The 15,447-nt window shown below is 62.6% G+C and overlaps 1 protein-coding gene across 5 annotated transcripts in view; it reads left to right on the plus strand.

Moving 5' to 3' along the window:
• UBR4 (ubiquitin protein ligase E3 component n-recognin 4) overlaps nt 1-1,676 on the plus strand; it is a 137,823-nt gene extending 136,147 nt beyond the window's left edge. For all 5 annotated transcript variants that reach the window (XM_025278842.3, XM_025278845.3, XM_025278844.3 and 2 more), the window contains one exon: nt 1,089-1,676. In XM_025278842.3, coding sequence (XP_025134627.3) covers nt 1,089-1,153 — 65 coding nt within the window. In that variant the 3' untranslated portion in view covers nt 1,154-1,676. The remainder of the gene's footprint in view (nt 1-1,088) is intronic.
• Nucleotides 1,677-15,447: the final 13,771 nt, after the last annotated feature.

Below are 15,447 nucleotides of genomic sequence, written 5' to 3' on the forward strand. Positions count from 1 at the left end.
TCAGGGCTTGGCACTGCTCACCTCCGTTTCTTTGTTAACTTCACTCGATGCCCTCAGGAGAATCTTTTCAGCCTGGACACTTCACCTTGGCTGCTCTCTTTGCTTTTCGTCAGGAATCAACCCTAACCGAGAGCAGGTAGCCTCGTGTCTGTGTCCTTAGGGCCCAGCGCCGTGCCTGTTGTCCAGGGGTCTGGGGAGCATCTACAGAATGGCAGTCTGAATGGCAGTCTGAGCCAGAGGAGGAGGGGGTGGGCACGGGAAGGAGGGGCTTCGCGTCAGCCCCGGGCAGGGAGAGCAAGGCCCGGTCAGGCGGGGCGGGAGCCTCTGCCCCTTCCACTCCCAGCGCAGGCGTTCATAGTCCAGCTTTATTGCTTTGTTCAAACTGGTAGAAAATTTCAGAACATCAGACACACCCTCTTCAAATGCAAGGACAGAAGCATCTTCCAAAACCAAGAAGAACTGGTGGGAGCCGCTCTCCCTCCATTAGTGGGGCTGCTGGGAGACGCCTCCGTCTGAGCGTGGCCGGGCCTGCGGGTTGACAGCCCACGTTGGTCAAATGTGAACCCTGTTTGTGAGGGACAGGCAGGGCTGTGGGGGGCCCGATGCTGTGCCTACCGCGCTTTCCTGAAGTGGCCTTGTCTGACCCCTGGCCCCTGATCTGGCGGTGGAGGGAACGGGGCTCCCCTGGCTCCCTCTGGCACCAGACCCTAGACCCGGGCTTGGGTCCCACCCCCGAGGGCAGTGGGGTTGGCCTTTCTTGGCCCCCGGTCCCCCTGAGAGATGCTGAAGGCCGCAGACATGCTCTCCAGAGTCTCCTCCGTCGTGCACTGTGGCACAGTGGACTTGCAGGCTCCCTGCAGGGTCCAGGGACCCAGCTTTAGCGTCTCCACTCTTGGGAGATCACGAGTGCGGCGCCCCTGACCGACGAGCGAGAGTTTGCTCGGTGGCCGTCTCCCGGCGTCTCTGGGCTCCAGGGAGCAGCCGGTCGGAGCTCGTCGGAGCCCTGTGTGTCTCCACAAGGATGCGGCCGCCGTGACTTGGGCTGGGCCGTGCGTGCCGCAGCTAAGCAGCCCCCGCCTGTTTTCCAGGTCTCTTGTCAGAAGTCACGGATGCAGAGAGCTTCCTGAAGGACCTATTGAACTCAGTGCCCTGAGCCCCACGCGGAGAGTGGTCGACAGAGACGGAAGCTGCCTGCCTGTGCCCTCGGTGTCCCTCCTCCCGCGCCATCCCCTGGGGCGCCGCGTCACCGCTCCCCTCTCCGTCCCTCCTCCCGGAGCGGCCTGGGGTCTTAGGCTTCCCGTTGTGTCTCGTGTGTGTGGTGCGCTAGCTCTGAAGTTGTCTGTAACCCAAGCTGTCGAAGGACTTGCACATACCTGGGCGCCACGCCTTGTCCTGGCCCACTGAGCCCTGCGTGTGCACATGTTGAGAAATAAACGAGTGACTTCATACCCGTCGGAAAGGAAGGTGTTGCCTGTGCTCGAGCCCTCCTCAGTGACACAGGCCAAGTGCGTCTCCTTGCCTGCATGGCCCTTGCCGGCGTCGGCAGGGAGCTCCGCGTGCGTCACTTTTGCGGCCTCTTCTTGGCTCCAAATGGAACCTGTCTGTTCTCAGCCAGCAAGTTGGGGCACCTCGTTTGACGGCTGTGATCGTCCCTGAAATAAATGCCTTGGCTTCTCTTTCCGTTGTTTGGGCCTGAAGAGCTGAAGCCCAGAAACACATGATTTTCTAGTCCCCGGCCGAAGGTGGGCTCAGCACAGTCGGGCGCTGGTCTTTCTGCAGCAGAGGGTGTTTGGCATTCGAATTGACAACGCTTCGGCCACGTCTCTGCAGGGTCGCCACGTTGGGAGAGGCCTGAGGCAGACTTAGGGTGATGAGGAGCCGCCCTTTACAAGCGCCGTCTCTGCCAGGCCCGTGTGTCTGTGTGTGTGTGTGTGTGTGTGTGTCTCTGTCTCTGCCAGGCCCGTGTGTGTGTGTGTGTGTGTGTGTGTGTGTGTCTGTCTCTGCCAGGCCCGTGTGTGTGTGTGTGTGTGTGTGTGTGTCTCTGCCAGGCCCGTGTGTCTGTGTGTGTGTGTGTGTGTGTGTGGTTATTTCTAGTCTTTTCCAGCAGCCCTGCAGGAGGGCGCTGGGAGCGCGCGTCACTCGCTGGAAGCCCCGGCCGGTCGCTGCTGGCGCGAGCGCCTGTGCCTCTGAGCCGAGTCCTGACCCGCTGCGGCAGGTGCCTCGGGGGCTGGGAGCCCTGCCTCCCCAGGTCGGTGGGCAGGAGCGCGCTCGAGGCAGCAGCGCCCCCGTGAGCTTCTCCCCAGATCGCAGAGCAAGGCCAGGGTGACCGCGGGCTCGCGGGGAGGGAGGGCTTGCAGGGGCTGCCTCCTTCAGCTCCCTGTGGGCCGCTCTGCCTCCTGCCTCCCCGGGCTCGATGTCCACTTTGTGCGGCTCCCCGCTCAGGCCAGACCGTTTGGGACAGAAGGCACACCTAGGCGTCTTCGGAGGACTCCCAGAGCCAGGACTTCAGCCCCCGCCCGAGCCCCTGACCACGCACCACAGGCAGGCGTGCGTGTCGCCAGGGAGACAAAGGCGGTTTGTTGCAAGAGCCGGGCTGGAGGCCCTGGCAGGCGGGCACGAGTGTGTGCTGAGTGCACGGGGGGCCCGGGGGTGGGAACAGCGTTGACTTGGCCCTGGGCACCCACCCCTTCATTCACATCTCAGGTCTGCCCCCTGGTGTCTCCACACTCTCCCCGCCTGAAATGCAGCGTCGGTCTCCACAGGGTAGGGTGGTTGCCCGGTTTACGTCAGCTTACTTGCTGCCGTGTAGTAAGGAAATGCCTGTCCTTGTCACCGATGAACTCATCTGCAGTCTATGGAACCTTGGCTTTAACAGACTCCGCGTCTCAGGTGGGGTCCACATACGTCGGGCTTTGAAGGTGGATGATGGGCCTTGGTCACTTGAGAACACTCGCTTCTCACCCCGAGCACAGCGATTTCATTCCCTCTGGCAGGTCCATCATCTCCTGCTCCCTGGTCTGTCCCGAGAGACCTCCCGGGTCCACGCTGCTATGTGGAGCTGCTCTTACGTAACCTCCTAGCAGGGAATGAGCTGGAGCAGCCACAGCTGGGCCAGCACGCCCCCGGGAGCGCGGGGGAGGGTGCGGGGTGAACAGGCAGACTGGACCTGCGCACCGGGCACCGTGGGAGGCTGAGCCGCACGCGTGGCCACACCTCAGGACCGCAGGCTGACAGGGCACCTTCTGGAGCTCAGCCATGGCCTGGTTCCTTGGGCCGGCAGAGCCGGGGTCCCCGGAGCTCCTGATGAGATGTTCGCTTCTTTTTCTCTGCCCTTTATTTTTTTACTTCTTGCAAAGGCCTCAGAACCTTGGCCCAGGCCATCAGTTGGCATCAAGCCCCTTGTTTGACAGCCACAGCTTTTCCTGGTTTCTTCCCAGGGTGCTTTCCAGGGGCCGCCTCAGTCACGGATGGCTGGCTGGCACGGAGGCCGTCCTGGTCTGTGACGGGTCCCAGGTGGGGCCCCTGGCAGAGCTTGGGCCAGGGTGGAGGCTGGCCGAGGGTGAGACCTCGGCTCCCCCAGCCTGCGTCTCCCAAGGGCAGCAAAGGACGTGACGTACCGGAAGAGCTGGTCCCCTCCCATCCTGAGCCATTTTCTGGGCTGACTGCTTCGTGGGTCCTTGTCTTTCTCAACAGGAGACCCCAGTGAGGGGGTCAGAGGACCCCAGGCTGGCCCTGCCTGATGGCTGCAGTGTTTAAGGCCCTGGACTCTGCCTTCAGCAATAAAGCCTGAGACGGGGCGTCAGCCCCTTCTTCTAGAGCGAACGGCTAAGGCCTCGGGGCTCCTCGGCCGGGTTGCGTCTTTCCTGGCCCCCGGCCTTCCGAGTTCAGTGCTCTTCTCTGTGGGGGGCCGTATCGGGGTCAGGTGCCCCCCGCCACGAGGCCCCTCTGTCTGCCCCCACCCTCGGTTCCATTGGCCGAGATGCCGGGACTCTTCCCATTGGCTTTCCCGCGTCAGCCCCATGGGTGGGGGCAGGCATTCCGCCTCTCCCCGCTCCCGGGTCAGGAGACGGCCAGGAAGTGGTCTGCCTGCTGGGAATCGGGGCGGGCGGGGGTGGGACTCCAAGTCCGCATCCACCTCGCTTGCCCATGTGCCCTCCGGTCTGGACTGTCCCCTTGGCGTGGGGCGCCGTGCAGGATGCCGAGGGCCCAGGGCCATGCCGACCGTCCGAGCGGTGGAGCTGAGACCCCCGTGAGCACGGGGGCGGTGGACCCGGGGCGGCGGGTCTGCGGCTCCACCGCTGACCCGCCGAGTTGTCACGGCCGTCCTGCTGGTCTTGCAGCGAACGCCAGTGGAGCCTGGCCCCAGGCGCGTCCTGCTGCTTTGGCCAGGCGGGCCCGGGGGCACTAGGGGCCAGCCAGAAAGGGAGATTCCTTCTGCCGTCTGGCTTTGAGTTGTAGCCTGGCTCTGGCCTCTGCTGTCCCTCTGCCTGCAGCCCTCAGCCTGCCTCCTCCCTGACCCCACGTGGCCTGGCTCCCGCCGCCCCTCCACCCAGCCCTCCACCACCCTGGCCGCCAGGACAGGTGCTCAGCAGCACACGTGGCCATGCACGTGCCATCTGCACTCATGCCAGCCCCGTGCTTCGGTGATCGCTGTTTGCTCCAGGTTACTTGTGTCTCTGCAGCTCTGCGGTCCTTGCCCGGGGCTGCTGCCTTTCCCGCCCGTCCTTGTCTGCCGCCCGATCGTAATCTCAGAGCCTGGCGCAGGCTTGTGTGCTGCTAGCTGGCCCCCTTTGCTCCCACGTGAGCCTGGAACCTCCAGGCAAGGCATGTGCCGGGCAGGGCTCTTCCCCCGGGGCTCAGCATGTGGGCGCTCCCCTACCCTCCAGAGCCCAGGGCTGTACCTGGTGGCGTGGGCCAGGCCGGAGCCCTCTGCCGCTTAGCTGTGCCCCTCTGCTGGCTTCAGAGCTGGGAAGGTGCCCTCTGGCCCCTCGACCAGGACAGTGGGGCACGGGATGGAGGCCTGCCCGAGGCCCCGCAGCCTCAGCCCTTGTCCTCTCCCGTATCCCGGGCCGACAAAGTCGGGCACTTAGGCGGTCACCCTGGGTGTGTGAAGGCTTTCCACGGTCTGGCCGACTCTGAAGAGAGGATAAAGGGAGCAGCTCTCCAGGGAGAGGGTGACGGTTGGAGGGTGGTGCCTGCTGGGCACTGCCCACGTGTGCCCACGAGCCTCCGCATCCAAAGCAGGCCCCGCACTTCTGGCCTCTCAGGGGAGAGGGTGGTTGCTGGGGTGCCCTGGGCGGGAGAGCTGCAGTCCCTGCTGCTGAGAGAGCCTGACGGGGGCTGCTGGATGGGGCCAGAGTCCACCCCGGGGTTTATGGGGGCATCAGTGAGGGGCCCAGGGGAAGTGCCGTCCCTGGGGTGGGCACCCTGGGTGTTGGCAGGGTGGGGGGAGACGGGGCCCTCTAGTTGCTCTGTTTTTATTTGGTTTTTGGCCACCCTGCGTGGTGCCAGGGATCTCAGTTCCCCAACCAGGGATCGAACCCACACCCCATGCGTTGGAAGTGCAGTCTTAACCACTGGACCACGAGGGAAGTCCTCTAGTGGCTGTTCTTGAGACTCTTTCTCCGGTCCCTCCGCCGTCTCTGCCCCAGGACCTTGTTAACCCAGCTCCAGCTGTCCCCTAGCCTGCCCCCGCCTCCAAGGGGGGCTGCGCGCCCCCCTGTCAAACTGTTAATGGGCTTAGATAACTGGGGACTGGAGAAGGCTCTTGAGAGTCCCTTGGACTGCACGGAGATCCAACTGGTCCATCCTGAATGAGATCAGTCCTGAATATTCATTGGAAGGACTGATGCTGAAGCTGAAACTGCAATACTTTGGCTACCTCATGCGAAGAACTGACTGATTTGAGAAGACCCTGATGCTGGGAAAGATTGAAGGCGAGAGAAGAAGGGGAGGACAGAGGATGCGCTGGTTGGATGGCATCGCTGACTCAATGGACGTGAGTTTGAGCAAACTCCGGGAGTTGGTGATGGACGGGGAGCCCTGGCGTGCTGCAGTCCATGGGGTCGCAAAGACTCGGACACGACTGAGCAACAACACTTGTTTACTGAGCCCCTGCCCGGGGCCCAGCACTGTGCTGGGCCTGACTCCTGGGCTCCTACGTACTTCCTGCCTCCCAGATGAGGCACCTGAGGCTCAGAGAGGCAAGCTCGCCTGCCCAAGGCCGCCTGGCCTGTAAGCGGGATCCGCTGCCATGTAGCCCGCCTGAGCCCCACTCTGTCACCTGGTCCCATTCCCCATCCAGTCTGGGCACGGATGTGATTGGGTGGGCCCAGCTCCCAGCTGGAGGCCCCGGCCTGGCCCCGCGCTCCCCGGGGGCAGCTGCCTGCTCGTTCAGGGGCCGGGGTCCCAGCCTCGGAGGCAGGGTGCCTGCACGCAGCCCGACGGCACCACTCCGTGCCTCTGCTGGCTCCGGAAGTGGCGGGTCCTTCACTCCGTGCGGACACCGGGCCTCCTCCCCTCCTGCTCCCGGCAGCTGAAAGGGCCCGGCTGCCTCAGGAGTGGACTCGGGGTCCCCGCCCGCAGGTAGCGGCCCCTCTACCCTTCACCCTTCCCTTCCTCTGCTCTCAGCCCTGCTGTTCCCGGGACTCTGCCCATACCTGACCGTCACTTCCCTTCTCCTGACTCGAGGAGGTGGGCATTGTTAGTTCTGTTACAAAGAGGACATTCAGGCTCAATGATGGGAGTCCTCACCCAAGGCAGGTGTTCTGATTAGGGTTGCCGAATGAAATTCTGGGTGCTGAGCCAAATTTAAATTTCAGATAAACCACAAATTTTTTTTTTTTTTTTTTTTATAAATAGCCCCCCAGTGACTGCACAGAACAGGTTTTGTTTGTTTTAGTTTAAGTACAGCCCATGCCATACTTGGGATATAGTTATACTGAAAAAAAAAAATCGCTCATCATTTATCTGAAATTCAAATTTAACTGCACCGCGTGCATTTTTCTTTGCTATGTCTCACAACCCTAGCTCACGTGGTTGTTGAACACACAGTTTAAGCCAACTCAGGCTCTGACCACAAGGAAGCCCCCCTCCACTTTCGTGGAAGAGACATGACCCGTGGCAGGGGCTTCAAGGGAGCAGGCTGAAAGCTGGGAAGAGCCTGGTGTGTCTGGGGGACTCCAGGGTCCACGGACCTGAACTGTAGAGGGCAGGACCCAGGGGCTGGTGCGGAGGCTCCTCCTGGGGCCAAGGGGAGCCTGCAGTGGTGTGCAGGTGAGGCAGGCCTGCTGTCCAGCAGCCTCAGCTCCGGGGCGTCTGCAGCGGCCTCCCCATCACAGGAGGCTGCGGAGACCCTGTGGGCTGGCCCAAGGCCCTCCCCAAGCTGCTCAGGGTGGCAGTGGGGTGAGGGCCTGCGGGGGGAGGGTTGGGGGGAAGGGCTTGGGGTCAGTCTTGGGTTCAGAACTGGCTGTGCAACCTCAGGCCACGCCCTTCACCTCCCTGGGCCTCAGTTTCTCCACGTCTGAGGTGAACACGCCTCTTTGGGTTAGCCACGCGGCTGCTTGTGCAGCCCCAGGCTCGGGAGGCTCTGGAAGTGTGAGTTGTGAGAGTCACCCCAGAAAGGCTTTCACAGACCTGGGTGGGTTCCCTCCACAGCAGGGCTCCTACAATGACAAGACCTGTTTGGAGGTAGCCTCCCATCACAGGAGACATCCAGAAAGAGGTTGGGTGTGCTGCGTGGAGGCAGGGAATGGGAGCATGAGGATGCCAAAGGTCATTTCTGGCTCTAAAGCCAGGACAGCAGGTGGGAGCTTTAGGGGCTTCAGAGTCAGACCACCATGGGTTTTCATTCTGGCTCCTCTGCCCCTTAAAACTCAGTATTAAAAAAACTAAGATCATGGCATCTGATCCCATCACTTCATGGTAAATAGGAGGGGAAAAAGTGGAATCATTGACAGATTTTATTTACTCAGGCTCCAAAATCACTGCAGATGGTGACTGCAGCCATGAAATGCAAAGACTCTTTCTCCTTGGAAGGAAAGTTATGACCAACCTAAATAGCATGTAAAAAAGCAGAGACATCTATTTGCTGACAAAAGTCCGTCTAGTCAAGGCCATGGTTTTTCCAGTAGTCATGTATGGATGTGAGAGTTGGACCATAAAGAAGGCTGAGTGCTGAAGAACTGATGCTTCTGAGCTGTGGTGTTGGAGAAGACTCTTGTGAGTCCCTTGGACTGCAAGGAGATCCAACCAGTCCATCCTAAAGGAGACCAGTCCTGGGTGTTCATTGGAAGGACTGATGCTGACGCTGAAACTCCAGTACTTCCACTTGATGCAAAGAGCCGACTCATCGGAAAAGACCCTGATGCTGGGAAAGATTGAGGGCAGGAGGAGAAGGGCCGACAGAGATAAGATGGTTGGATGGCATCACCGAGTAAATGGACTTGAGTTTGGGAACGTCCGGGAGATGGTGAAGGACAGGGAGGCCTGGCGTGCTGCGGTTCATGGGGTCACAAAGAGTCGGACACGACTGAGCGAGCAAACAGCGGCCTCTGTCCCTGGCAGGCAGCTTCTCCCCACGGTCGTCAGGCCCCTTTAAAGACTGTGAGCAGGTCATACTTGTGACCATGATTGTAAAGTGCCTAGTTCAGCATATCTGCCAAAGAACTGTGAGTTCTAGGAAGTGCCTGACTGAGGTGGGATCGAGGCTTCTGAGGCGCGATTCTCGGGGCCCTCCTGGCTGTGCCTGGCTGCCCGTCCTCGAGTGGGGCAGGGCTGCGGACAGAGGGGCTCTCAGGCTTCTCAGGGTCCGAGGGGTTCGTGGGGAGGCGGTAGAGCAGGCACCCCAGGGCCCCAGCCCTGGCTCACGGCGTCCGGTCACTGCAGACACAGGCCTGCCTGTGCCCCGCAGCCGGGGCCACCCCCGCCGACCCACAAATCCATCCCACACTCATCCTCTTTTCTTGGCATTCCTGGCTCTGCTTTCAGAGTCTGGGCAACCGGGCAGGGAGGCTGGGGAAGCAAAGGCCTTGGCAGCCTTCATGGAGAGTGAGGCAAGGCCCGCAGGACTTACAGGTGAAGACCCGAGGCCACAAACCAGGACAGCCCTCTCTGCCTGTCTTATCCGGCTTGGGAGCTGGGGACGGGAACTATGGGCAAGTTTGGCCTCTGTCCATGCAAGGTCTCGTCCCAGCCCAGCCTCTCAACACCCCTGGGGGAAGATGGCATCACAGCCCTGGGCCTCGGTCTCCTCATCCATAAAAAGGCACCACTCATCCCGAAAGCAGAATTAAACGATTATGACCATGAAGCCCATGGCACAGCGCTGCCCCTGAAGAGCACGTGGCCGCTCTGGGGAGCCGCCCCAAGCCCGTCTCAGAGCAGGGTCAGCAGACACATCCACCGGCCCCCCCCCCCCCCCCCCCCCCCCCCCCCAGTGTCCGAGCCGGGCCTCCAGGAGAGCAGAGAGGCCTGAGTCCTCGTGCACAGGTGGGGCCCTGAGAGAGGGAGAAGCCACCTCCGGTTAGGGGTGGTGTCCTGGCGTCAGGGGAGGGCTACTTGGAGGAGGTGGCCTTTGAGACAGGTTCCTGAGTGGACGGAGCAGAATCTCCAGGGAGTGGGGCAGCTGTAGGGGGTGGCGGAGGCCAGCCCCTGAGGGCCCGGGCATTCTCACAGCCAGCGGGGGCACTGCCCGGGGCCAGGCCTGGTGCCGGGCGTGCGGGCGGTGGGACCCGGACGTGCTGCCGGTGTGGGGCGCACTGGGGTGCCTGAAGGTGGGGGGCGTACAGGGCAGGGGGCGGGTGGCCTGGCCATGGCAGACAGGACCTCTGTGGGACCAGGGCACGCCCCAGGCCCTGCTGGGCTCTCTCTCTCTCATGTGGGGGGATTGGACGAGACCAGGCCTTCCCTCAGTGCTCCTGGAAGCCCCCAGACAGGCCTTAACCCTCCTTCCCCAAGGGCCACTAGGGAGCTGGGCGATGAAGCAGATCCCCGGGCAAGCCCCCCACATAACGGGTGGGTGTGAGGACGGTCCCGGAGTGGCAGGCGGCCCACTCCCCCAGCGGGCCTCCTTCCTCCCCTCTCCCCGCCCAACTCAAGCAGGCTCACCCCCACACTCCCTCCCGAGCCCTCCTCCTGCTCCCCACTTCTGAGCCTTACATGCCTCCACCCACTCAGCCACTCACGGCCCATTTCACAGATGGGAACGTGGAGGCCTGGGTCTCGGTGATACGAGGACCTTGCAGGGCAGGCCCTGGCGAATGGCTTCCAGAGGCTGACGGCTGCCTTTTTCTTCCGTCGTCTTTGTATTCTAGGAGGTCTCCACCCCCCCATCTTTTCCCCACAGCAATGGGGTTGTGCAGAGCCCAGGTTGGTGGTCTTCTAGAATGTTCCTCAGCAGGATCTGTCTGTTTCACTGAAGTGTTGTTGAACTGGTTCCTCTACCTGCTCCTGTCCTGTTACCAGAAGTCAGGTCGATGGACTGGATGAGGGTCCCGTGATAACCTCGCAGCACGCACAGCTGAGCCTGGGACCATGCCAGACCCTCATGTCCAAGTGCCGATGCTGTTCGTCCGACTGCCGGCCGCTCAGAGCTTCTGTCCCCTCCTTGGCCTCTCAGCACCTCCTATGTGCCAGGCCTGGGGGATGGGGACAGTCATGGATCATGTCCCTCCTGACGTTGGCCCCGAAGGAGCACGGTCAGCCCCGAGCCCCCGAGTAGACGGGAGGGTGGACCCGGTGATGGGGGGGACACGGTCTGGTGGGGAGAGGAGGCTGGGCCAACGGCAATGGGAGGAGATGCCTGGGCTGACATCCTAACAACCAGAGAGACAGACTGCAGGTTGGAGGGGCAGGGGGTGCATGGCAGGGGCAGCCGGGGAAGAAGGTTCCAGGCAGGAGAGCAGAGGCGTGAGGCCAGGGCAGGAGGAGTCCTTGTGGGGGAATCCTGGTGAGAGGGAGCCTCGGGCTCGCCCCTCGGGAGGGAAGTGCTGCCCGAAGCCTAGACGCCCTGAGACCGGGGTGGCTGTGAATGCACCCCCAGCCCTTCCCGAGGTGGATGCAAGGCCTCCTCCCGGGTGAGGACAGCTCAGCTGCCCCCCGGCACCCCCCGCCCCGTCCTGTCTCCGCTGTGACATCTCTGTGTAGTGCGCCTGCCAACCCAGCCGGCATAAAACTTGCTCAAAACGGCCCTCCTCCTCCCCCTTCCTCTCTCCTCCCAGCTCAGCCCCTCTCCAGGAAAGCCCCGCTGGTAAAACAGGAGTCTTTCCAGGCTCCCGATGTCTTGGCAGAAGGCACGTGGCCCCAGAAATGGCCTCTCAGGGTCCACAGCCCGGCGCGGGGAGGGCGGGCAGGCCCGGGAGCTCTGACACCTGGCACCCTGCCTTCAGTGGAAGTCAGGAAACCCGCCCGCCCCACCCCCAGGACCGCTGCCCCATCTCTCCCCCCAGAGCCAGCCCCCCGGCCAGAAGGCAGTAACCTCATCTCTTGTTGGGCAAGCTTGGTCCGCCAGGGTGGGGCCCCACCAGGTGGAGGCTGGCACGTGTCTGGGCACCTGAGCCCAGGCAGACAGGTGGGCTGGGACCCTCAGGTCCCTGTCTCTTGGGATTTTCCCAGCCTGCCCCAGGGCAGGCACTGGTCCTCTTCTGATGGCCTGGGGTCTGGTCTCCCCGAGGCAGAAATTCTCATCTGTGACTCTGCATTCAACGCAGAGGTAAGGACAGCTGAGTTTCAGGAGATGGAGGAAGCAGAGAATTTGCCGTGTTCATGCTCCTAGGGGCCAGGGTGGGGCTGTGGCAGGTGCCCCCAGGAGGCCATGGGGCTGTGTGGCCTGCGAGGGAACAGCTGAACCCACCCGGACCTGGCCTCCCCCAACAAGCTGGGCCCTTTCCAGCCCCAGGGCCTTTGCTCGTGGAGAACGCTCTTCCCTCAGATTCTCCTAGGATCCCGTGCCACCTCCCCCAAGGGGCCTTTCCTGGGATCTGTCCAACACTGTCCGCATCGCTGTCTACCGTCTTGCCCATTTCATTGTCTCCGCGGTACCTGTCATGCTCTGAAGTCGCAGGACTTATCCGCCGGATGGTGTGTTCACAGCTGGTCCTCCGAGTGCCCATCCCTGGGTCACAGCCCGTGCTGGCTTGGCGGGCATCGCTTCTGTAAGCATCAGCTCCCTGGCTCCCTGAAACCCCCAGGGGCAGGCATACAGTCCTGTTCTGCCTGTACCCTTGGCGCTGAACTGGGCAACCTGCAGGACTTTGCCACCGGCAGCCTTGCCCTTTCAAGGACGGGCACCTGAGGGAAACTGGGACAACTCTCAGCTCGTTTCTGTCCCCAGCCCCATCTGCTGGGCCTGGACTCGCTCCTGCCTGCTCACAGGCTGCAGGAACCAGGGGTTCGTTGTGCCTGCGGACGCCCAGTGCCCTGTGCTCGGTGGGGCTATGCCGTCCGGGTGCTGAATGAGCTTAACACGAGGGCGAGGGAAGGGGACTGGGGCACGGCCGTGCGGAGGGCTCCCAGGCTCCCCTGGGTCAGTCATGGTCACAACCTGATTGTTTTCCACCCAGACCCTAAAGGCCACCCCCTGCCCCCAACCATCCGCCCCCACCCCACAAATGAAGAGGAGCCCCAGGTCTGGGGACATGGTCCCATTGGAAGCTGAGGTCCCATCTGGTTGGTGTGTCCAGCCCTGTGCCAACGGGCCGCAGCTCCTTGGAGAACGGAGCAGAGACCATCAGAATCAATGGGCTCGGGGCTCCCCTGGCCGTCCAGTGGCTAATACGCCACGCTTCCAACTGCAGGGGGAGACCGGAGCTTGATTCCTGGTTGGAGAACTAAGACCCCACATGCTGTGCAGCACAACGGCCCCCCGCAAATAAAAAGGGCAAAACCCCAATGAAAACCAAGCAGAAATTCAGTTAGACAAAAATACCATTACATTTGAAAAAAAAAAGAAACGCCCCATTTTACAGACAGGAGAGCTGAGGCAGCGTTGTGAGCTGGGGGCCAGCCGGCCAGTGCCCTGCAGCGACCCTCCCACTTGTGGTGGGCTCACCATGCCTGGGTGACGTGCACCCTCTGCCCACGGCAGCAGGCATCTGGCCTGGCCCAGCCTTCCCCGGGGCCAGAGAAGGCTTGCAGTGTCCAAGTCCAGGCTGTGATGGCCCCTCTTCTGGCTATGACTTTCTCTTTGATTCTGCGGGAGAGGGTGGCCCCCTGGAATCCATACGAGAGGGTAAGGGGGCTCCTTCAGTGGGGTGGGTGGAGGCCCACTGGCCGGGCATTCGTCCACTCACCCCAGCAGGTGTCACGGAGCTGGGGCCACGGCCGTGCGGGGACTCGGGTCCCCTTCTGGGGAATCTGGGGAGCAGAGACTGTTCCCACCGTGGGGAGTGGCACCCTGGCGGGCCGGGGAAGCAGCTCCGTGCTGAGCTCAGCTCAGGGCTGAGTCACGCAGGTGCCCCTCCCGGGCCCTGGAGGAGTGGCCCAGACTCCCCGGGGCTCCCATGCTGCGGCTCCGGGCCCCGGACACGTGCCTGCTAATGACTGTGCCACCTGCCTGCCCGGCTGGCCTGCCTGCAGCAGGGCTGAGCACAGTCCCGAGCGCCTGCGGGGAGCCGCCCTCACGGTGGGGGCAGGGGGCCCTGGCCCCAGGCCTGCTGACCCCATGTTTGTCCCCCGACTGGGCTGGACTGGCACATCTAGGGGACTGGCTGTCCGGGGCGCCTGTGGGATTCACTGGGGACAGCGTGGCAGATGAGTACTAACCCTGCCCGGCGCAGACCACCCTGAGCACGCTGGTGCCCGTGAGAGCGAGTGGGCAACCGGGCTTGCAGGAAGGGACCCCGCGCGGCGCAGACCACCCCGAGCGCGCTGGTGCCCGTGAGAGCGAGTGGGCGGCCGGGCTCGCAGGAAGGGAGGGTGTGGGCACAGCCTGCCCCGTCGTTGGCACCGCAGCCGCCCATAGTGTCTGCCCCAGACCGTGGCTCCGAGAGGCAGATGTGGGAGTGCCCAGCCCTGCCACCTGTGACCCGAGCCAGGCCCTGCGGGGTCCTCAGGAGCGGCCCGGGCTGGGGGCGGCGGGGGACCTTCTGCGCTGAGCCATTCCCCGAAGAGGAAAGCAGGGCGGTGGGGCCTGAGGCAGGGCGGGGCAGGGAGGCAGAGGATCAGGCCTGAGTGCAGCTCTGATTCTGACACCCCTGGCGTCTGATACGGGCGTCAGTCGAATCTCTTCCCCAGCCTGAGCCTCAGTTTCACTGACTGTAAGATGGGTTTAAGGATCTCTACTTCGCAGGGAAGACTCAGCAGATTGTCAAGGCCTTCTGTAAGCTGTCAAGTGCTGAGAGAATGGTGAGCTGTTGTGAGATCTGCCTCGGGCAGGCCGCTCACTCCCAATTCCTGAATGTCCCCTGGGCAGACCGGAGCGCCCGGGGCTTCAGGAGCAGAGGGGCTGAGGTATAGCCCCGCGGGGTTGGGGGGCGGCAGGTGGGGTCCCCGTCCTCCCCGCCCAGCAGAACCAGTCCTGCCTGAGGCTGCACGCTCCCTCAGTTCTCTTGAGTTGGGTAAATTCAGGCGGGAGACAAAGTGTGCTCCTTCTTGGGCCTGTTTAGAGAACCAGCGACGAAGAGATGAGAGTCTGTGTCAGACAGCCCCGGGTTTGAACCTGGGCTTGGCTGCCTCCTCGGGTAAGGTGAGTGTCCACGGGGCAGCAGTGTCCTGGAGGACAGACAGAGCCGGGCAAGGGGATAAGGCTGCCCCACGGAAAGGTGGCCTCGTGTGGGTACCAGAGCCCAAAAGGGCGACACGGTCATCCGCGAGGGGGCAGCGGGCTGTCAGAACCCCCCAGAGTGTGGAAGGTGGCCAGGCAAGGGGCGCCGGAGTCGGGCAAGTGAGGGGCTGAGGAGGGCACCCTGTGGGGGGTGGTGGGAGTGGGAGACCACCCACATACAAGGCGGTTCAGCGACCTGGCAACCGTGCTCAGGATCAGGGAAGCCCAGGCTTGCACAGCAGAGAAGGGAGTACAGACATGGAAAGGGAGAACGCGACAACGAATCCTGGGGCATCGCGCTGGGAGTTGAGGTATCGGTGTGTACACACAGCTTTCAGTATGAGAGAGAGCTAGAGTACAGATGTGGAAGTGTGCGTTATGTGCCTACCCTGCAGCGTACCTGTGTGTGTAAATAAAGGTGTTTCCTGCCCCTGCCCCCGCTCTGTCCACAGAGGGCCTGGCAGCAGCAGCCACCCAGTTGCGATGAGCACGTTCGCACCCACAAGCTGGCGTCCGTATACCACTCTCCACTAAAGGAACCTGGATTCCTTAGCGACAGGCTGATTCCAGGTGGGGAAAGTACGAGATGAAGCTGCAACAGCTTGTGGTGCCAGCAGTGAAGGAACCACTCAAACAACGGTGGCCATGTGCCCAAGTGCCCTGGGCACCACTCGAGGGGTAACCGC

This window comes from Bubalus bubalis, chromosome 2 (assembly GCF_019923935.1).
Source record: "Bubalus bubalis isolate 160015118507 breed Murrah chromosome 2, NDDB_SH_1, whole genome shotgun sequence".
In the NCBI taxonomy this organism is placed as follows: domain Eukaryota; kingdom Metazoa; phylum Chordata; class Mammalia; order Artiodactyla; family Bovidae; genus Bubalus; species Bubalus bubalis.